General features: G+C 37.6%; 1 protein-coding gene across 1 annotated transcript in view; it reads right to left on the bottom strand.

The window, feature by feature from the left end:
* LOC120792359 (cytoplasmic dynein 2 heavy chain 1) overlaps positions 1 to 23,733 on the bottom strand; it is a 119,090-nt gene that overhangs the window by 45,326 nt on the left and 50,031 nt on the right. Inside the window, exons 69-80 of the mRNA XM_040131496.1 lie at positions 23,352 to 23,450; positions 22,535 to 22,658; positions 20,266 to 20,429; positions 19,687 to 19,806; positions 17,209 to 17,343; positions 15,791 to 15,934; positions 12,903 to 12,992; positions 8,947 to 9,012; positions 8,774 to 8,824; positions 8,638 to 8,694; positions 7,757 to 7,888; positions 6,372 to 6,444 (exon numbers count right to left, since the gene is read on the bottom strand). Coding sequence (XP_039987430.1) covers positions 6,372 to 6,444; positions 7,757 to 7,888; positions 8,638 to 8,694; positions 8,774 to 8,824; positions 8,947 to 9,012; positions 12,903 to 12,992; positions 15,791 to 15,934; positions 17,209 to 17,343; positions 19,687 to 19,806; positions 20,266 to 20,429; positions 22,535 to 22,658; positions 23,352 to 23,450 — 1,255 coding nt within the window. The remainder of the gene's footprint in view (positions 1 to 6,371; positions 6,445 to 7,756; positions 7,889 to 8,637; positions 8,695 to 8,773; positions 8,825 to 8,946; positions 9,013 to 12,902; positions 12,993 to 15,790; positions 15,935 to 17,208; positions 17,344 to 19,686; positions 19,807 to 20,265; positions 20,430 to 22,534; positions 22,659 to 23,351; positions 23,451 to 23,733) is intronic.

Genomic DNA, 23,733 nt, shown 5'->3' with positions numbered 1-23,733 from the left:
TGTGTCAGTCTCAAAATCTGAAGGTTGTGAGTTCGAGCCTCACACAGGGCATATGCTTTATTAAAATAAATCACCTGACTACAACAATACAAAATGACAAACAGACACCATGACAGTACCAATAGGCTACAAATGAGGACTGATACCTGCATCACTAATACCGAAATTGATTCAACAACCCCATTAATGATGCAAGAAACTCTTCTTATACCATCCTTGAGGGAGAGAAAAACAGGTGTAGCAACAGTAACAAAGGGCGAGTGGCTTAGAGAACAGTCAGTTTAAAAACTTGACCATACTTCTGATCAATGGACAAGACTGCTATAACCTCTCTGAGACAGTTCTGGAAACAATGTATCTATATATTTCCAAGCAAATAAACTACATTTGTCTACAATACTTTTGCAGTCAAATTCAATGTTAAAGTGGTTATGAAACAGTCATAAATTTAACATGTTTTATTAAATGGATTTCCAGTCTAATCAACAATCATATAACATTATATAAGATATAAAAGAAAAAAGAAGCCCTGTTATATCTTTCAAAGGAATGGCATTGCCATCTTGCAGCGCTATAACCTGTGATATCATGGGGTTGGTTGGCTTGGCTGATTTCAACGGATACAACGATAGAGACGTTGAAAGACAGAGACATGAAAAGATGGAGCCACAGGACATCGATGACAAAAGGGAGACCACTGTTGCATTGCTCCTGGATGTAAAAATGAGTTTTACAGGGTTAAAGCCAACGACAAAACAGTCAATTTTCATAAACTGCCGCTGAAATGGCGAACAGTACTGCTGCGCTGGCTAGCGGAACTGAGGAGAAAGAGTCCTCCGATGGGCACTGACTCCAGAGTTTGCAGTGAACATTTCTTGGTGGAAGATTACATTGAGGAGAAGACCTTTGAGTTGGGCAAGCTAGTTGTTTGGTGGACCAACAGACTAAAGCCTGAAGTTGCTCCATCTGTCTTTCACTTGCACTGCCTATAACGTGTGCAAACGTGGGCATCAGTCCACTGCAGGGAAAGGGTGCTAAAACACAGCAGCCAGGAAGGGAACATTTTTAGCTCCCTCTCACTGAACACATCTTTCACTCCAAATAGCAGCACTTATGAACATCTGTTGCCCCTCTCCCTTCCCGACACCCAGTCAGACACACAGTCAGACACAAAGTCAGACACAAAGTCAGACCCCACTACTCTAGTCTAAAGATTCCATAGCATCTGCTGCACAGGCGTTATCTGATGGGAGCTTGGATACACAATATAGTAGCCAAAATGACTGTCAGAAATTTAAAATGAACCACTACCATTATAAACACCCGGGCCTGAAAGTTTTCACCTAAAACTCATGTCATTCCTCAACATACATTCGATTCATCAGCCAGAGAAGGTCACAGCTGATGCAAAACTCCAAAGAAGTATCTCTTACCGCGACCTCACATTTTCCAAATCCAGACTCCAACTGTTTTATAATCCCCAGACATTATTTGTTTCGTTATCCGCAATTCCGTTATTATCCTTACCATCCCATTATATTGTTTCTTCACTTTGCAATCCGTGCAATAAAGTTTTTTAACTAGCTTTTCCTTTACATGGCCAGACTGCCGAAAAGCTGTCACATGTCTAGTGACAAATTTAAAAAATATATATATCTTAGCCATTAGGAACCAATGTAAGGCAAAGTAATATACTTTTGGAAAAATCTTAATTTTTCAACCCAAAGTGCTGACCATCTGATCATCCATCCAGGAAACCACTGGAGGCCTGACTTATTTTTGTTGTTGTTTTTTTTTTCTTTTTAAAAACCACCCCAGAATTGGCTCACAACAAAATAAGTATTTTTGATTGGCCGATGTCAGCTCTACCTGCTCACTATTGCACTGGTTTTATTCATGATCAACATGTCCTTAACACTAATAAATCAACAATATGAATCAATAGTAACAGCAGTAGGCCAAATAATATATGTATGCATATCGCAATATTTCAGTATTTGAGTATAGTTTAGCTTTTGCCTTTTACTGAACATATATTTTAGATACTATGCAAATACCACTGGAGCCCTCGCTTGGCCCTGGGCTACAATAATGTACAACAGCCACTTCATGACAGATACTATCAGTTGATAATCAGTCTATCAAAACTAGTACTAGTAAGTATTACCTATTAAAGTACCTAGTAAAAACAGAGGAATTACATTAAAGACTAGAATAGAAATCACACATTAATAGAAAGATACTATATAGATAGAGTATTTTATTTATCCCAAAAAGAAATTAGTGTTACGGTTCAGAAATGCCTCACTGTCTTCAATGGTCAACGGGTTTAACCTATCAAGAAAACATGTGAAGTCTATTTATGCTGAACACTGAAGGAGTAGCCATAGGCTACATCTGAGGACTGAGACCAGTTTATACATCACATACCCCAAATCAATTCCACAGCGAGAGAGAGAAAGAGAGAGAGAGGCAGAGAGGCAGAGAGGCAGAGAGGCGTAGCATCAATAAATAACTAGGGAGGGTCTGGACAGTAGGGCTGGATATTATTTAACATTGCTCGTTACTGGTGTCACCTGTATCACAACAACAATATAGAATAGTGGAGACACAAAGTGCATATTGTCAAGTAATGTACAAATTATGTGGTCATGGCTTTAGTGCTCGGTCATGACACACAGCACTTAAGCTGAATTAAAAACTTTGTGTGAGCATTTTATTGTGTGCAGACACAGTGATGTTAACAAGTACAGAGGTTGACTTGTTATTCTTTGAGTTTTTCCATAATTGCACACACTTTTAAAGCCTCGTTGGCGCAGTAGGTAGCGCGTCAATCTCATAATCTGAAGATCGTTAGTTCGAGCCTCACATGGGGAAGATGTTTTATTAAAATGATTCACAGTTGCACAGATAAACGCTACAGTGCAAACTGTCATAAGTTAACTGTGAGCAGCTTGGCATAGAAATTGAAAATCTGATTGTTCATGCCTAATCCTGGATTTAAAATCCCACCATTATGGCAAATAAAGGGATACAGAAGAGAGAGAGAGAAAGGCAAAATGGGCCCAAAATAATTTTGGCATGGCTCAATGGATTTCAGTGTCAGTCTGCCAGTCGGTCAGTTCACTACCTTGGTCCAGACTGAAATATCAGAGTATATTGGATGAAGTACAGTGACAGTCAGGGTTCGAAGACTATGTATCAAAATGACATGACCCTGACCTGTCTTCTAGCACCATCATGAGGTTCACATTAGTGGGATTGAGTGAAATGTATCAACAACTATTGGATGGATTGCTATGAAAAATGGTCAGGTTAAACTGAAATAATTGTGATGATCCCTGACTTTCCATGTAGCGCCATCAAAATCAAAATTTTGATTTGACATTTAGGTGATTGGTGGACACACGGGCTTTGAAGCTGTAAGAGCTGCAAGCTGAATATTCAAACAAAACTAATTTGGTTGTAGTCTCATAAATTGAGCATACAAAACTGCTCAGTATAACTCGACCACTATTACCTGATGACATCACGGGTTCAAACTGGTTGACTCTACTGTCAAAAACCATTGGAACAGCACATTGTAAATTCTCTCTTTGGGTTTGTTTTCTCATTAAAATAGGCCTTGAGTTATTGTTTATTCATTAATGAATATTTATATGACAAAGATGCTGACCGAAGTACATAGATGTCCCCGAGGTTAACACATCCAGTAAAGCTTTTTAAAATGCATGTGTGTTTTTGGTATACTGTATAACTGAAAAGACAAGTACAGGAGCAGAGAGGAACAGAAAGAAAGAGAGTGCTGTTGTATTCAAAGTACAAAACTGAACCAACTAAAACTGAAACCTCAGTTTTATTTTGTAATTTTTTTCTAAGTCTTATCAAAGTAGCAATTTTTCAAGAATTTTGCTTTTTTTTTTTAACATGCATGTTTAAGTTTTTGGAAAAGTAGTTTTGGCATTAGTGATTAACTGGACCGTGAGCAGCTCACGGCTAAAACAACACCATCACTCACACAAAAAAAAATGATGGACATATATTGATGGGCAGATAAATGTAAATGCTCTTACTCACATAAACAAAACAATCCTACACAGAAAACATTGGCCTAACACTGCACACACAACTGAATATTAGCTGTATACAAATGCATGAACACCTGCTATTAGTTTCACCTGACAACAATTAGCTGCATCCCAGATAGTGCAGTCAGATGCCAACACACTATTAGAGTTATCTGGACTGAATGAATGGGCTCACTAAGCACAATAAACTAACCACCCTCAGCAACATCATAACTGTATATGTGGCTGTCTGTGTGTGTGTGTGTGTGTGTGTGTGTGTGTGTGTGTGTGTGTGTTTGTGTGTGTGTGTTTGTGTGTGTGTGTGTGTGTGTGTGTGTGTGTGGGTGTGTGTGTGTGTGTGTGTGTGTGTGTGTGTGTGTGAGCGAGAGAGAGAAAGCGAGAGAGCAAGTGCATGCTTCTATGTGTATTTATGTAAGTGTGGGACAGAGAGACAATGAGAAGGGAAAAAAGTGTTTGTGGTTATGGCATGTACTCAGAGACAGTGGCATTCTCAGAGTGATTAAAGACACATAAAGAGGACTATCGTGAAAAAAAAAAACACATACACACACTTGATGAGAAGTGGACAAGTATGGTTAAGAAGTCAAGTATAGAAGTCCTTTGTCAGAATATTTTTCTTGAGTGCAGTGTGAAGGCAGAAGGCCCTTGTGAAAAAACAAAGCATCTTTCTACACAGCCAAATGAGTAGAAAAGGTAAAGTAGTTTACCAAAAGGGATGTAGGAGAATCTTTTCATCCATGATGTTTACAGCTAATTATTATAAGCAATCACACTCAAATTCAGAAGGCGAAGTTTCACTGAACCATAATCAGAACAAACACAAATAATATTGCTTACATTTAACAACTAATCATACCAAAATTGAGTTAAACAACGTTACCATTTCCCAGTGTCCACGGTTAAGTGATTGTCACATTAACACCGTTGTGCAGCCTATTCCGTATACTGCCATCATTTCACATTAATTACTCAGGTAGGGTGTGTAATCAAACAGATATACAGGTGTACTAAATTACTGACGTCTGTTGGGAATACTGGCAATCCTTGTGAAAAAATTGCACCTTCGTGAGGTTGGCACCCCATGTGATCAGGATATGAATAAAACAATTTCAATTTGTTTGTGCACATTTGTGCACACAAAACAAAAATTTGTTCTCTAATCATTTTTGAGAACTCAAATATTAAAATTTTAAGCATAGGTCTTTTATGTCAGCACCCCATTAACGCCCAAATGACTACAAAGTGGTCTCTTTATATCTCAAGTTATCACAGTTTATCTGACATGTAATACTCATAATTTGAGAATTAATGAAGCAAAAAATGTGGTTTTGAGTGCACAAACATGCAAAAACAATATGCAAACAAATGTGTCACCACTTTGGAGTCATTTGGATGTTAACGGGGTGCTAAGGCCTATGCTTAAAAATGCAATGTTCAATTTCTCAAAAACGGTGTATAAACAAATTTTTCTTTTGCCTGCACAAACAATGCATAAACAAATCAAAAAATATGCTGATAATATGGGGTGCCAGTTTTGTCCTGTACATTTATCTTGTTAGTCAAATTATATTCAAATTTTCAGATGAGTCTGAAAAGACGGGCCAATTAAGTTTATATTATCTATTTCTTATCATGTTCAATAAAAGTAGTGTAAGTAGTTTTATGTGCTGAGGCATTTTATTCTTTGACATTTATTACAATGGCTACCCGGGCCTCCAGAGACCCTCAAGTGTGAAGAGCTCCCGGTAAATTAACCTATGACAAGGCAAACATGAATAACCGTATCTATAATTATTCTAAGATCATTTTACTCTATTCTTCCACAGACGCACCTAAATACAGGTCCAGTATCACACGCTCGCGGATGCGCACGCAACGGCATTGCAACTGAAAAAAATCCTAGGGGAAAAAGCGAAGTCAATCTATTTCTTGTTTTATTTACCTTCAACATCTGCAATACACTTTAAAGGTGTGCTTAAGAAATGATATATGTATATTCATTAACATGATACTCATTTTTAGCGTCTAGGTCTAACTGAAGAAAGTGCAAATAAGGAAAGAAGGGAAACCTTATAAAATATCAATAAAGTTGAGACTAATTTCCAGAGTGGGTAGGTACACAGTGGGCATCATGATTATGTTGTGAATGTGATTTATTTTTTGTTGTTTTTTTATTTGTATTCTTGTCCACAATAGTAGGACAGTTCTGAACTTAACACAAGCCCACTTAGGCAACATTGATAAATAATAAAAAAATGAAAAGGCCTAATATGAACCACTTACCCAGGGCTTGGGAGGCAAATGCTGCCATGGCACTCTGAAGTCGGTCTGGTCTGACTGCCTGAATCAATAAGAGCTGAGGAGAGGAGAGAACAACGAGAGAAGGATAAGCTGAGGAAGAAAGTTACAACAGGTACTCATTAAAACTTGCTAGACAGAAGGTCAGTCCTTCTCATATCAAACAAAAATGTTACATATCCAAAAAGTCAGCTTTTAAGAAAAAAAAAGCCTAACTTGGCTGTGAGATGTAATTTATTTGAGAACACAATACAAAAAGTAAATGAGTGAGTCAGTTGGTTTGACAGTCAAGTGTACATACTTCACTTTAGTGATAAGTGGCTTATGAATTGTTAACGCTTTAAGTCTTTATACAATCTCTACCCACAAGCGGTGTGCTCATAGACACAACCAGACAGTATTCTTTTCTATTGTTATCATGCTGTCTTCTCCTTAATAGTGAGAAAAAAATAACAACAGATTTAATGGGCTTTCTTACGGCCATCAAAGTAATAACTACAGAGTATTTAAAGAGCAGACACCTCTGCCAGGGCTGCTCTATCCTCTAAATTCATTATTAAAAAACTAGAAAAGAATTAGAAGGTTTTAATATGCATCTATATTTGGACCTACATCGGAGGAAATTAGTGATTGACAATAATGCTAATTTTTGGAGCATACCTAAATCCTGTAATCCGGTAAAAATGGATTTTTGTACAAGGATGAAGTCATGGCAACTGAGTTATGGTAATTTGAATTGATCATAGTATAGCACCATCAATAGCCAAAATACCATTAAATTTGGTTGCAATACACAATGTGTTTTAGAGTTATACAAGTTTATGTCACATAAGCTACATATTTGGCCAAATATCGAAAATGGTGTGGTATATCTAAAAAAAAAAGTTTTGGGGCTCTTCTAAATACTAAAAAAATAGATGAAATTTGTAGGTGGAGGTGTCAATTAAAAACTGTTAAAAAAATGAAAAATAGTATGTATAATAAGTATAATATGTTTAAGCAGAAATGGCTACGGTCTATACTTAAATTTTCATCCTGAACCAACAAATCTAGGAGGAAAGAGAATTTTGTTTCAATGCTTCACAAATAAGAAGGGTGAGCAAGAATGTAATGGGCTTTATAAATGGCCACATGGTGGCACTAACTACACTAAAGCCTAATCAGTTTTTTCCTGACCCATGGACTAAATTTACAAAAAAATGTATTCAAATCTGCTAACTAACAGAGAAACAATCAAACATTCTTAGCTGAAAACAGAACATTCTCTGAAGAGGCACCAAAAGTGTGTGTAGACTTCTGATATGGTCTGTAAATAATGATAATTTGTTCAATTTGGCTAATGAAATAAATGGTTCTGAGTGGAATCTGACCTGCTGGAAAGGAGTAATCTTTTTGGCAATGGAGGATGGGATTTCCTGTTCACATTGTGAGCTCTGCGAAAAAGAGTGCCAAAGGTCTGAGTCACTCAAACACAGGGACTGGTAGAGGGCTGGGAATGCAGCCTGTGAAAGAAGGATGGCAAAAGTTTTAGCAGGTGAATCACAGATCATAAAATAAAGTTAGATGAATACATTTAATCTTCAGTATAGTACGGAGTACATTACTGGCATTCCATTTAAATCGCATTAAACTTTAATTTTGATGTCTACTGGTTGGAAAACAAGACTACGTCAAGACCTAGTATATGGCTGGACCGTATATGGTCAATGTGCGAAATTGAGGATGTAGTTGAAAACTGTTGTGGAGCCACTGTATAAACAACTACTTTTAATGGAAAGTAGGTAAAGACAAAATCTCCAAACACATAAATCATAGACAACGGCTGTGCTGTAATTTCAGCTATATTTAATTGTAACATGATCACTAAGACAGTTAGAAGCTCATTCACATCAATGCCAGCTGCTGTGCAGTCAATTGAAGCAGATGCATAGAGAGGTGTGCCTGCAGAGGGAAAGCCCGACCTTGCACTTGCAGGGGAATACGGGCGACTCTCTTCTACAGAAAGTAGCTAAGGTTTGTTCAGAAAGTCGCTAGATTTGTCGCTAGGTGCTTTTTAGAAAAAAGTCACTAAAGGGGTCTGAAAAGTGAGTAAATCTAACAACAAAGGCGCATTTTACAAATGTCAAAATAATTTTTTACATTATTAAACATTATTTTGTAATTGCTGCACCTTTGTCACACATTGCATATGAGGCTAATTTATATTGAATGTGCATGTTTGTGTATGTAAGTGTGTATTTTTGGTGTTTACTTTAAAAATGGCCACTGCGCCATGCCTCTCCAGATCAATCCAAGAGGGGAAATCCTTCTGAGAGAGAAGAGATATAAGTTAAAGACAGAAGTAGACATGTTTTTACTCATTTTCAGAAAAAAAGCTGCACTCTTACCTCTTTCTTAAACATTTCTCCCACAATGGATCCAGTGAAGACATCCCATTCCTACAGTAAAAAGTAGTGTTAAGGTTGACATTAGGCAGGTCAAACTTAACATTTCTATATTTAATTTGTCACTGAAATCAGCATTAATGATATCCTAAAAATGCAGATACAAAAATACTCACACTCTCCTGGAAGAGTTCAGGGTACATGCCTTTCACAAAGTGCATTGCAAACATCAACTGGTAAGCCTGAGACAGAAGGAGACAGAGAGAGACTCATAGGATGGTGTATGGTATATATGAGAACATGCTATTTTGTCCTGCTCAAATCCCCACTACAAACAAAGACAGTCATGGTAGAGCACAAAACTTAGGCATCTCATCCACACTGAGGGCAAACGTGCTCATATTCCCACTGCCTGATAAGCGGCTATGCATGCCTAACTAAAGGGCTAGTAAAGGGTTTTTACAGCCTGACAAAAAAGCTCCAAACATTTCAAGAACTATCCTGGTTGTTGTGTTATCCCTACACAGTCTCTCTCTTTATGTTTGTCTCTCTTTTTTTCTCATCTAGTGGTGAAGTTTGAGAGAAATAACAGAAAAAAAACAACAGTCAAGTTGCTTATCCCACTCTCACCTATGAAAAGAAACAGATTTACATTCAGCAAGAAACTCCGGTGGATACATTAAATATGACAGGAAGAACACATATAGAAAGCAGTGAAAAAGAATGCAGAAAGACAATATACACAAATTTAAATACACATGCACACACACAGCAATGCAAACACATGCACACACATACAAGAACACCAGATGGATGATGGAGGAAAGCCTTGTTCGATGAATTTTTTTTTTCCTCAAAAGCTTATACCCTACTCTAAATCCATAGCTTTGTTCTTAATAAAAACTCAAACTAGAAGAAATTTTAAACAATCAAATATATGCCGAAAATTATTTTAAAGACAAATAGAGAGATAGACAGAAAGACACATACATATATGAGATATTTGGGACAAAAGAAACCTGATTGCTGAACATCTGCATGTAAACTTAGGGTTTATAATAACCTCGTTACTGCAGTACATTTAACCTGGTTCTCCATTTCCTGCCACAAGCTAGTTTGTTTGTCTATAATACTTTTAGTCTATAAGATTTTTTGAGACAGCTAAAAATGAGAAACACTCAATGTACTTTTCCTTATATACCTGACTTAAACAAAATTCTGTTAAAAGCATTATATCAATGTCTTATTTCTCTCTACAATTACAGTATGCCTTATTACTGATTCTTTGACATTCCCTGAAACAAATAATAATACCACAATACTTAATCATCAAACTTAATAAAAGCCACTAATAACATTCACATTGAAATACATCCACACTGCATCTGTGTTTTTCATGCATTTTTAATGTAAATGTCATTTTATGCACTTAACAACTGGCTGGCAAGGACAACCAAATTATAAGTACAATGCAGTTCAGTAATACTTCTCAATGTTGTGTTTTGTAAAGTGGCAATAAGTCAAATGACATTGTTAATCTAATCAGTCTGGCTATTCACAGTAGCTGCTATCACTGCTATCAGATTCAGGCACTGTTGCTGAAAAATCATTTGATAAACCGGGAGGACTACTGAGTCTATTCTTATTAACATTTTCGTGTCCTTCAAAAACCTTCCTAACACATCTCTGGCTGTCACCTAATATTACACCCTGTACTTTTACCAACAGTTGTAGAACCAGCTTGAGCTGCAGTGAGGCTAACCCTCAGGTTACATCTGGACTAGAGCTCTACACTATCATGCTGACTGTGTCCATGGTTCATCTCTTGATCTGATATCTGAATGGTTTACACCAAGCTGCCAAGCTCAACTCCATCTACTTAAGTGAAAATCAGTTTAACAATATCCCATTTTTTATGTGTGGTAGTGTGTGTGTAAATGTCTGTGTTTTTTTTAAATATATGTGCATATACAGTATGCGTCAGCGAGAAATTAAGCAATTACTACACCTCAAACTACTGCATTCAACCAAAAGATGCATCTAAAATCTCACATACACAGTTAACGTCATGAATGCTGTACCTGCCGCCCCAAACATAAAGGCAAAACATAACAAGTGTCTCTACTGTACATAGACATCGATATACAGCAAACACACACAAGTACACAATCTTTTAATAGCCCAATCTTTGAGGGTTTACTGCTTTACTTCTCTAAAAAATATAATGTCCTCAGCGAACATCTCTCCAATGTACACCTGTGCGCCAAAAAGAAAAACTTTAATGTTGTTATCGCTGTATGTTCTCTTTGCCAAAAAATGGGAAGATTCGCTAAGGTGCCTGTTCAGTAAAAACACTCGTAATTAATCACATATTTTTCATTGAATTAAGCTACCCTGACAATTAAGAGAATCCTATTAAGCTTAATATTGCTGTTATTAATATGAATAAGGTATTAATATTACATGGACAAATCCAGGCATTATAGGTAAGCCTGGACCCCATTTAATTTTAATTTCAGAGGAAAACAGTCTCATTCAGTACATGTATTTTTTGAAAATGAAAGCTGTTCAAAATATAAAACATTTCATTATAGGTCAAATAACATAAGCTTAACAAATTTACATATGCCCTCCAGATAAAACTAAAAATTAGAAACTTTTTTTTGTTCGTGACAAGTTCAACAATATATTTGGTAGAGTAACCCTGATTATTTTTTCCAGTTTAGATTTATCTAGCCTTGCTCAATCAATACCTTATTAAGCTGAATCAGTTGTGTTTGTGGTGGAATTTAACACAAATACAGAATATTGTGCCTACAACTGCCCTATCAAAAATACAGCTATTCCAAAAGTACAGGGTGGAGTGTTAATATTTTCCAAAGAAGTATATCATGATTTTTTCTAATCTTGATTCCCCCTTTCCTCTCTAATTATCCATTTCTTTTTTCTCTCATCACTCTGTCCTCATTTCTTGTCTTCTGTCTCTCATTATCCACCTTTATCTTCACACTGGATGCTGCCTGAATCTTCCATTACCATGCAGGCAGCACACACGAACACTCTCACACACACACACACACACACACACACACACACACACACACACACACACACACACACACACACAAAAAAGAGAGATTACAATCTACCACTTACTGCCTTATCGATGTAATGATTGCTGTGTCAATATTTGACACTTAACTAGTGCTTTAATGACAGAGATTTGATTGTATAAGTGTGTAACTATGTGTTTATTCAATTGTCTATTTGGTCTAAATGATCAATAAGAATACTACTATGCTACTACTTTACATTATAAAATTGCAAACAACTCAGTGGATCTATAGGAGCTGAGAACAACCAACCTTGTTATTATATACCTAACTGACCACTTTTAGCCTGTCAACTTTAACTTTTAATTATGATTGACTAGAAGACCAGATATAGCAAATTCTTATAGTAGTGAGGGAGAAAGGATTGGGGGAGTAAAGCAGGAGTATACATGTGAAAAAATCAAGATGCCATGAAAATGCTTACATTTATTGTTGAATAAATTTTAACATTTGTTGGAGGTACTTGTTGTAATTTCAGTTGTTAAGTCCATATTTCATTTTTTAGGAAACTATGCTGAATTGATTGATGAGCATAAAAAATGAATAAACGAATAAAAATCCATTGGTGTTTATAAGTATGAAGTCTACCTTAGTCTGAAGAACCAACTTTTTTTTAACCAGTTATCTAGATATCAGACAAGTTAGCTGAGGACAATGATCTGCTTATTTACTTTATTTACTTATTTATTAAAGGATTTCTTGGTGGCTGTGAGTACAAAAAGTGATTTTTGTTTTTGGGTTAACAACCCATCATTTGAGTCAACTTAACAAGGAACTACAGGGCAGAAATAAAACTGGTGGGGATCTTCATAGAAAAAAAATGTGTTTTTCTAAACAAGTTCCCCCTGTTTTGCAAAGCAAACGCTTCTAATGTCTCAAGCAAGATGCCTCATCTGCTGTCACTACCCACTTATTCCACTACCCACCACCCTATACAAATCACTAGAGAGATGACAGGAATTTTTAGAGATGCTCAAAACCACATTTGTTCTATTTCTGTATGTAAGTGTGTGTATTACCTTGAAAAGCGACCGGCAGACATATTCATACACCATATTCTTCAAACTGGCCTCCAAAGCAGCAATCCTGGCTTCAGTATTCTCTACTTCCTAAAATGCGCACATACACATACAGTTAGTGAGGTGAGAGATAAAAAAGGGCAAGGGCCATTAAACTGAGTGAGATGATGCTAGACTGTTTCATGTCTTTCCTTTTTTGTCACACACTTTCAATCCTTTTCTCTCTGACACAAAAATTACCACAGAGACACCAGACTTGAAGCAACAATGAGTTGGTGGAAGTCGGACTTTCTCTTGTACTATATTTTAGGCTGATTTGGGACAACAGTAAAACTGTCAGAGAATGTATATAAAGTATGGAATAGAGGCATCCCTTTGATAAACAAGGGTGAGATGAGAAGAGGAGGAAAATCCAGATGAACAGATGATGGTGGTGAGAACAGATGAATCTCTGTTTGAGGTTTTCTGTAGGCATATGTTTCTTGTAAACACCTATCTTTATGTTTATGTAAAAACTGTTCAGTTTGTTCTGTCAGACATGAGAGGTCAAAATTCTCTTCCAAATCTCGGGAACCATCTGCAGCTAATGGTAAATTAAATTTGCTCATTCAATACAACAAACAACCAAAAGATACAAAGGGACAGAGTCCATGAGTCCATGCAGTACTCTGACCATCCTCCCCGAATGTGACCAAAAACCTTCCTACACACACACAAACATGTAACAGTGGTGACCAGCTGCTGCATTGTGACATTCTTGGATGACAGCTCTGACTTTAACAACTCACACAAGCTTTGTAGAATTAGTGCTCAATCTCTCAACCCAATGTCTGGGTTTGTGCCTGTGTGTGTGCCTGTGTGTGTGTGTGTGTGTGTGTGTGTGTGTGTGTGTGTGTGTGTGTGTGTGTGTGTGTGTGTGTGTGTGTGTGTGTGTGTGTGTGTGTGTGTGTGTGTGTGTGTGTGTGTGTGTGTGTGTGTGTGTGTGTGTGTGTGTGTGTGTATACCCTGGTTGTCAGACAGTGTTTAGGGCTCAGATGGAGAACAGCAATGTGATAGACAGTCTATGATGCTCTCCAGCTAAACAGGTCAGATTGAGATACATTCACTGAAGAAAAAAACTCACTTAGGGTGTGTCCTCACCCTCTTCTCCTCTTGTTTCAGATCCTCACTTCCTGCCCCCATGTGTTTCCCACCATTGATTGTCTGCCCTGCTCTAATGTGTTGTAACTGTGTGTCATTGTCTCCTCTCTCCTAGTGCATTTAGTCTCTGTGCTCCCTTCCCTCTTTGCCAGTTTGTCTTCGTTCCCAGCAGCCAGTGTTTTAGCATTCTTCAAGTGTCTGTTCTCTCAATGTGACTTAGTTTCCGTTTTTTGGACCTCGCCATTCCCCAGCACTCTGGATTTTGTTTGCGTGTTCCTGACTGCCTGTAGACCATTGCTTCAGTAAAAGAGTTTGAGAACTTTTGCACTGAATTTTTATACAGAATGTTTTTGAGTCGTGTTTTTGAGTCCCTGTCTAGTGGTACGTTACATAATCTAAATAAAGTGAACTGAATTAAGCTCAGTTTATCAAAAAAAGGTTGGACTTGGTTTTTCTTTTCTTTCAGCTTTTTCGAGTTGAAAAAGCACACAGCTTTTGAATGGAATAGGTCAACATTTTGGGAAATACTTTACGAGGGGTTATGTGTTGAACTACTTCTCGCCTCTGAACAGTTGCCAGTAAGGACTCCATGACGCTACTGTGCCTGGTCAAGTAATAGTCTGGCACATAACCCCCTGTAAAATGGTGAATTGCTTTTTGACTTTGGTATTTGTATGAAGTAAACAAACAGATATAATGTGTTAACTAGCTTTACAGGTGCTGTTTTTTTTTTCTTTTTTTCACTGGACAGAGCCAGGCTAGCTGAGCTAGGCTAAACTAACCAGCTGCTGGCTGTAACCTTATATTTGACAGACAGAAAGTGGATATGCATATTTCCCAAATTGCCAAATTATTCATTTAAGCTGCACTTAAGTAATTTTATCCATACACATACTATGGACCATTTCCACATGAAACATCAACCAGATTTAAGCACCTCAGCATTAATCAGCTGACATCACACTAATGTCTAATTACAACAAAACAATGTGTAATTAATTATGAATTTGCATCATCTGGACTATTTGAGGTATTATGGTCATTACTTCCCTTTTTTTTCCATCATGCACAGTTTTACTTTTTTGCTTTTTTTTTATTCTACATTTTGTCTAATAGATAATATTCCTGCGACTTTTCTCTTGGATTTATAACAAAGCAATGATGGTGGAAAAGACCATCTTCCACAAAGCTCAGCTGCTTTTTCTGCTTGGCAATGTTTGCTCCTGGGTTGACATGCAGGCATGGCACAATGAGTGAGGTCAACAAACTCATAAGCTGTGACACTGTATTTCATCAAATATAGTAACAGAAGCATGGTTTACATTAAAAGAAGATTTTAGGAGAGGACAGATTTTAGACAGTTTCCCATTTAATGCAAAGGAGCAGAGTTGGCCTTTGCAGTTAACAAAACCAATGAGCATCTTCTAATTTTGTGGAACCAGGTAAAATGTGGTCTCAACCAAGCTTAACTGTGTGTGGGTCAATGATGTCAAGTTGTAATACCCTTTATGCCAAGGCTGGCATACTGTGATGTGTGTATGGGAAAATCTATTTTAATTATGCGTATATTATTTTTGTTTATCTACTGAATTATTTAATTATTTGTCTAGTTGCACGAGGGTGTTGTTTTGAGGTTGGTTTCATTTCAATGGTATATTTTGAACAATTTTGAGAGATAAAAATGTTAAAAACACTGCTGTGTTGGATGAAAACAGAAGTACTACAAGAGTTGTGTGGATTCCAGTCACCTTCTTGGCCTGAAGAGCCCTTTGGAAGAGGCGGAGAAAAGAAGCAAGGCTAAAGCGGTACATGTTGTTGATCTTTGACAGGTCTGTGATGACAAAATACATCTTGCTGGCACTCTCTGCAAGAGGCAGGTAGGCATCCCGCTCCTAAAATAAAAACAAGGAGAAAGAGAAAAAGAAAGGACAGAGAGAAAAGGGGAGAGAAATGAACCAAGAAGCAGCAGAAAAAGAACCATATATTTGTTAGAGAGTTACAAAAAATACAACAGATTTATGGATGGCAGGGAAAGGGATTGTTATGGGGATGGATAAGCAGAGAAGCAGAATACAAAATTTTTATTTCAATCAAGAAGGAGAAGGAGGTAGAGAGATATAGAGCGAAATGAGGATAGCCAGCATGAGATGTGATAAGTCCAGAAATGTGAGAGAAAAACAGGGAGGTGCATATGAAAAAGAAACGGGGGAAAGAAAATAAATAAATAAAAACTGAGAGAAAAGTACAAAAACAGTTCTGGTGTAACACTGCGCCCTAGAGGACCATCACATAATGCATCTACAGTAGCTCCTTGCTTGTACATCTTTGCAAGCTAATGTTTGTATTAGTATGTGCAGTGAGTGTGGTTGTGAGTTTGTGTATTTGTAGACAATTCAAATGTTTGTGCCCAAATACTAGATAATACTGCATCCTTGTAGATAACTGCCTATTCTTTTCAATATCAGTAAAAGTATTAGCCTGAATATAAGATGATGCTTTGTTCCAGACATTACACTAAAGTACAAAAGTAGAGTCATCTTACATTTGCAGAGTGGGCATAAATGTCATTATACATTCCACATATTTTGTCTCTGTCTGTATCTCTGACTGTCGTTATCTATGTCTGAGACTATTTCTCTGTCTGTCTCTGTTTGTCTTTCTCCATCTCAGCCCTCAATCTCTATGCCCTCTCTCTCTTATCAGTGAGGTAGAGCAGTATAGCAGTCGATGTGAAGGGGAATACCTAACTAAAACAGCTTCCAAACTTCCAAGTGGGCTGACGATTCTTGGTTTTTACACTACAGTAATCCACTGGTTAATGTTGATTCTCTTTGAAATGGTAAAATTGAATTAGAAATACCATTAGAACATAGATACGCTTTTCAGGATTTTTCTGTTACAGACAGAGAAAGTAACAGCGTCTCGATTCGTACCTGTAAGTTTTTTCAAGCTATTAAGAGGGGAGCTTACTACGCAGACAAAACAACAGGTCATCTATTTGGCTGCTCAATATTAAAAATGAATTACACCACTGAAAAAAAGGGTGCAGTGAGGTAGGTAGGTTTTTTCAGATTTCGTGTGTGTGTGTGTGTGTGTGTGTGTGTGTGTGTGTGTGTGTGTGTGTGTGTGTGTGTGTGTGTGTGTGTGTGTGTTTCAAGCAGTGTACCTGGTCCAAGGATGCCTGCAGCCTGTGTGATTCCAGAAGTGACTCCTGGATAAGAGCACTGCTTGCCTTAGTCTGGTTCAGACTGTCTATCAGCTCCCTGTTCTCCAGAATATTGCCCTGAGCTGTAGCCAGTGTCTGACACAGGGAAAGGACAGACAGATGGACAGGCAGGTACAAAAAAAAAAAATATGGCAAGGATTAGACAGGGGTAAAAAGGGACTCATTGATAAGTAAGAGAGAAGAAAAGAGGGATGGGGGGGGTTCACAAGACGTAAAAATATGTTGTTATCAATTGGCTGAAGTCTGTGATCTGATAAAAGTTGCAGGAACATAAACAGGGGCATAAGATGTAATTTTATAATGGCCTGGTGTTGGGCATTTACTTATTTTTTATTTAGGCGTTCATTGAGTGACGTGAGCCCTCCACTTCATCCTGTGGAATCAATTCTCTGAAACGAAAATTTATTCAAATAAATTCAAAAAAAATAGATGAGAAAGCAGTGGAGCATGGAAATGTCAAGTCGAATATGCTCCTACAATTCTAGAATAATTACATGTCTAGTACCACTGAAGCACTGACATTCTGCTCTTGGCACTATCTACTGTATGGGTGTCTGTCCAAATTTCCATTAGACTGTGCGTACAAAAAATTATCATTAGGTTAAGTGTCTATGTGTCACAATGTCCAACAAATCTGTGTGTACGTGTATTTGATTGTGAAAGTTAATATGCATTAAGCTTTGTATGTTTAAGTACAGGGAGCACTGTTCAAATATTTGGGCAGTAACAACCTGTTTGATGTTTTGGCTCCATATTCTCATTAGCGTCAATGTAAAATGACACAACACCTGCCTACAAATTTCTCTTTAGAAGTCTGATATGCATGAATAAGTGAAAAGAAATGCATTGCAGAAAAGTCTGTGATTTTACTACCCACTAACATTCCTATACTAATCCTAAGGCTTAAGGACGATTTAGTAGAACATTTTCAGGGAGACTGTTTTGCTATGGTTGTGTTTGCCAACAGTTTTGTAGGTACAAAAGAGACCTAGTTGTCAAACTAGTAATTGGATATGCATCGACATAGCCTAAAATTAAAGCTGACAGCTACTTAGACATAGGAAATGTACCATTACGGCCACATAATGGTCCCAGTTGCATTAGTTTTGATCCACCATAAAGTTATAAAACAGTTTCTGATTGACACATTTTCTGGGTATAAATTGAATATTCCAAAAAGTGAATGGTGCCCTGTTAACCAACCATCCTTAGAAATATCACCATCATCAATTTAAGAAAAAAGCACTACCCTAAAAACAAAAATTAAATCTGACTTACTAAGATGGAGTTACTTGCCTCTTTCTTTGGCAGGGAGAGTGGGAACAGTGTATTTGTACATTTTTTTTTACGTATCCCCATCTATTCTATCATCTCCACATTCATATGGCCACGTAAAGACGCCGTCTTCTAAATCCTGGATACGCGATGTCATTTCCTTTTCAAAGTTGGAAAAAATCTATTTTTCCATAAGAGGTTCCTTTGATAGATTCTACTGACATTGGTAACCATTAATCAGTTATTTTGATCGGCTCCCTGCTAGCGAAATTTCACAGTAGAGGAGTGCTTTGGGCCTGGTGGCGTTGTGTAGGTTCTATGCTGCCTAATTACTTTTATATACTTCCACTTTTATCTTTGCTATCTATACTACCATACTATCATGTTATCCCTTGTGGAAGGGACGTGAAGGATGGGATGTAAGCAACGGGGGGGTGTTATGGGTTGGGAAGAAAAATTGTAAAAACTTAAAATGCCTTGCATACTTTTTTTGTACTTGTGTACAACATACAGCTGCATTTTCTTAAGCAAAGTATTTTGAAAAAAAAAAAAAAAAAAAATCTGATGTTTAAAGTATGGATTTCCGCACATTCACTCTGAACTATATGTACAGTTATTAAAGTCAGCTAAGGTTGCCCACTGATTGAGGTGGCTGGGTGGTGCGGAGAAAAAAAGCATTCCTCCATCTCTACATATACATAGGATCATTGCCCAGCAGTAGTGCTTCCGGCTTGGCTGAGTGCTCCATCAAACCCATTTGACAGTGTTCAGAGGAGGGAAACCAGGGACAGACCACATCCTTGTTGCACCACTAGCGACTCCTCCCGCTTGGTCTGTGCACATTGTCCCGTTCTGTCTACTATACACTTCTCAGGCAAACAATGGGAGTTAGCAACAGCAAAATCTGCAGTGCAGGGAAAACTGAGCATTCCAAATGCTCAAAGGGATTTGAACATTGTCTAATGATAATGTATTGATTAAAGGTACATTTTTATCACTGGGATACATAATAGGAACACGTGGTAGGGACACTATATTATACTTGTATATGGTCCTGCTCCAGCAACAGGCATTTGTACTCCAAAATGTAGAATTCTAACCTATTATTATCTCACAGTGTATGTTGTATGACTGTGTGTGTACCTCTAACAGTGATTCTTCTAGCTGAGCCAGCTGTATTTTCTTGTCTTCCTCTTGTTGTAGAAGTCTTGTTTTCTCAGTCTCCAATTCTGGCTTCTCCTGTTGGATGGTCAAGGCTAGCAGCTAACGCACAGACACACAAACACAAACAAATGGGCAGGTGGACATACAGTATGACTAAAGAAACACACACAGTATGACTACAACATACATTATATATAGTCTCTATATGCACGGTATTATTCCACTATAAAAGCATTTGTTCCACATGGATTTTGAAACATTAAAAAAGCACTAAATTGAGTCAAACCGCCAGATGAAAAAAACAGACAATCTGCAGCATATTTGAAGTTACAGTCACAATAGGGGGAGACAAAAGCTTTAGTACATTTTTTAATTACTGTATTGTTTTATTTTACAGAACACCACAGACTAGGGCGTCACACAGCATGGAGTCTAATCAATACTGCTGCAATAGAGTGTCAGCAAATCCGAACATGGACTCACGAAGATACCATTTACTGCCGAGCTGTTATAGTGGATTGTGTATGTGTGTGTTTGAGTGTGGATTACAAGGGTTACCTGTCCTCGCAAGCCTGCCCTGGTGGTAGTGAAGTTGACCTCTGTAACCACGGAAACAGCATCAGGGGGGATGAATGGGGTGGGATTCCGTGTTGCCAGAAAGAGACGGAAGTCCTCGTTGTAATCAATAACCTTGTCTCCTATCTGAACCACATATCTAGGACCTGTGTGTGTCCATATGTGTTGAAGTTGAACAGAAAGAAAGGGAGTCTCTGTTAACAACATATACTGTATCATACAGGCTTGTAACTTTTACATTCGGCTCCCCTGTCTGTCTTCTAGATGTCTGCAATGCAGTACTGCCATGCCTTTGTCTCGCCTCTTTTTTCAGTGCTGTTCAGCACCACTTTTGAGTGGATAACTTGCCCTTTCTCACACTTTCTCTGCCTCCACTCTTTCCAATTCAGCTTCAAATAAACAACTGCCAACACTGAATGATTCAGAGCATTATGAATCAGCCTCATTTCACAGATATGTTTCCAACCTCTGTTTACACATACGTGACTGGTATGCAATTATCTAAACCAAGAAACTGAAATGTCACTGGTTATATCAGCAGCTTCAAATACAGCATGCACATAGGATGTATTTTGTGTATCTTTTAAATTTTAAAAGAGAATTTCAAGTTGCATTTGTCCATAAAATAGACATCTGCACACATCTGCATGCTTATTTTATTAAGTAAATCTGAATTTCCACCATTACAAAGCATTTCAGCTGTCTGAATTCTGCTAATCAGTGGATCAAACAACCCCCTTTTCTGAGGAGTTTTGATTAGCAAGGTTATACCACATGTAGTAACCATCACTTCTTAAAACGACCATGGACAGAGGGTTTGATGTTTCACTAATATGCTTGTCTTTCAGCTTTGTTAAGGACTGCTATTGCACACACATATATAAATAATACATGTGTGAAGAGTCACATGTTTTAAATGATGAAATTAGTTATCCCCTGTGTCAAGAGGAGTTATAGTGTTTGTTATCCAAGGCATGTCTTGTGGGTCTATGTACTGTATGTATGTGTGTTATTAGCATGAACTCGCAGACAACTGAATGTGACAGAACTAGGGTGAACAATAATGGATTTCGATGCATAAATGCAAACTCAGATGCTAATTTTCTTTATATATTCTACTTACAGTCTCTTTCTAAAAGTTCGCTCATTCTAGAGCAAGAGGACCAAAGAGAAACTCAATAAATTAGGTCCTAATGAAAAACTACCACCCTTTCTCTGACGGCTCTATTTTTGTGCTTGTGCAAATAATGGAAATTAACACCAGAAAAAACAAATACAATACAGAGTTGTATTACATGACAGCATTGCTAGTGTGCGAAATTTGATTTCTTCTTATTTATCTACCCTCTTCTTTGTTTACACTTTTCTTTCCTGAGTCATCTGTAATTATCCCCCACAGTATGTTCATTACATCTTCAAAAATCCACCTCATGGGTAATTTGGTTCAATGTACAGGATGTAATTGGTCATTTTCTATAGCCTCTTTGACATCAGCCTAGCTCAAATAGTATTAGTCACAATAATTTACTGTATTGTGGGGGAAAATAAGTGGGGTTTCTTCCTAATTGTTTTTTTCAGGCCTTCAAACTTGGACATTAACTTAATGTGTACTTGTTTCTCTAATGTCAGGTTGCATCACCTGCTGCTAAAACGAATCCCCTATGTCTCAACATCAGACTAGTTGAAGGATACACTAGTATCAAGATACAGATCTACTGTTAATCTACTGACTTTCACTCAGAATGTACATTTCTGCCATGACTACATTTCGTCTGAGTATAAAATGACAGTAACATGGTCAACGATTTAGTATTAATTTACCTTAAGATTTTACATGTCATAAGCAGAATTAAAGCATCCTGTAACCGTAACCTCAATGTTCATCATGGTACAAAGAGCAACGCTTTTGTCAGTAGGGCGAAAACTTGTGTTTTTTCGCAGACCACTCCATGCACTGGTTAGGATTGGTTAATTGAACTCGGTTAAAAACCAACAAGGAGCAGAATGGCTCATGTTGGTTAACATGATAATTATCCTACTTGGGCAATATCCCTCAAAATGGGATTTCACTACAGTTTGGAAAAGTAGCTGCTGGACAGAGGCGAGTAGTCAGCTTTTTAGTCAGCAAAAGGCAGGTTATGAAACCTCTAAATTATGCTCAAAAGAGTTGTGATTCACTGAAGAATAAACTATTTTTTCCATCCCATTCTGTATGAAAGGGATGCTTGTGCTTGTGAGTGTGTGTGCACACCCTGGGCTATGAGGTCCCTCCTCAGCAGTGGGTAGAGAACAGGTTCAACTCCATCCATCTCTTGGATAATGAGGGTTTTTCCAAATCTGACTGCCAGCTCCAGGGATGTCATGAAGTTACTATCCTATCGAAAGCAAGCACAAGGAAACAAATGTAATAATACCTTGAATTCTAGTACTGGTTGGCGACACAATATTTTGTTATATGTCATATTAATATTTTTACTATCACCAGTAACAATTAGCATATAATTTTTCAATTACCGATTGTAATGTATACGTTATTTATTTTATTTTGTGTTTTGTTTTGGTTCTTTTTGATTTAATGTGAATTGATTCATATACATCCATATTTAAATCATGGTATCAAAACAAACTATATGAAAATGGTGCACTGCTCCTGTCCAGCTCCAACACCCACCTGCGCCTGGACAGAGCAGTGATGACAGTTGTTTAATACAGGACAGGAGAGATTCAATCTTTTTAGGAGCACCAACTAAATTACTGCTTAAGGGTATGATAAATAATGACACAAATTTTGTAATTTTGTAATGTGTGTGTGTGTGTGTGTGTGTGTGTGTGTGTGTGTGTGTGTGTGTGTGTGTGTGTGTGTGTGTGTGTGTGTGTGTGTGTGTGTACTTGTATGGCCATACATTGTGAGGACCAGTTTGAGTCCTGAGTAAAGGACTGCTCGAGGGTTAAAACTTGGTTTTAGGTTTCAGGTTAGGATTAGGTTTAGGGAATGAATTATGTCAATGAGTGTCCTCACAAAAGGTACAGACGTGTGTGGATATATGTGTGCGCGTGTGTGTGTTTACCTGCTGGTTGATAACCTCTAGTCTGTGCTGTTTGAGATGAGTTCGTAACCACTCTGTAGCTCGAGATGACGGGTCGATCAAGAATGGACAGGCAACACTCTGAGTACAGAACAATGACAAAGAACTGTGTTTCAGGTTAATTAGATTTGGGATAAAGTTTTACGTAGAAAGAGGCTCAGCTACTGAGGAAAAGGAGTTGTGTGTGTGTGCGTTTGTGTGTGTGTGTGTTTCTGTATACTAGTGACGTGCATGATTAGTCAGCTAAACGATTAAACATTGTTGCCCTAGCAAATAGGCACTATAAATACTGGTTGGTTAAACTAATTATTAATACTTTATTAATGTACAACGCCAGTTAACTGTCGCATCTAAGAAGTTTACG

Source organism: Xiphias gladius, chromosome 7, assembly GCF_016859285.1.
Source record: "Xiphias gladius isolate SHS-SW01 ecotype Sanya breed wild chromosome 7, ASM1685928v1, whole genome shotgun sequence".
Classification (NCBI taxonomy): Eukaryota; Metazoa; Chordata; class Actinopteri; order Istiophoriformes; family Xiphiidae; genus Xiphias; species Xiphias gladius.
The sequence above is the reverse complement of the archived record's forward strand: the minus strand, read 5'-3'. Positions and strand labels throughout refer to the sequence as shown.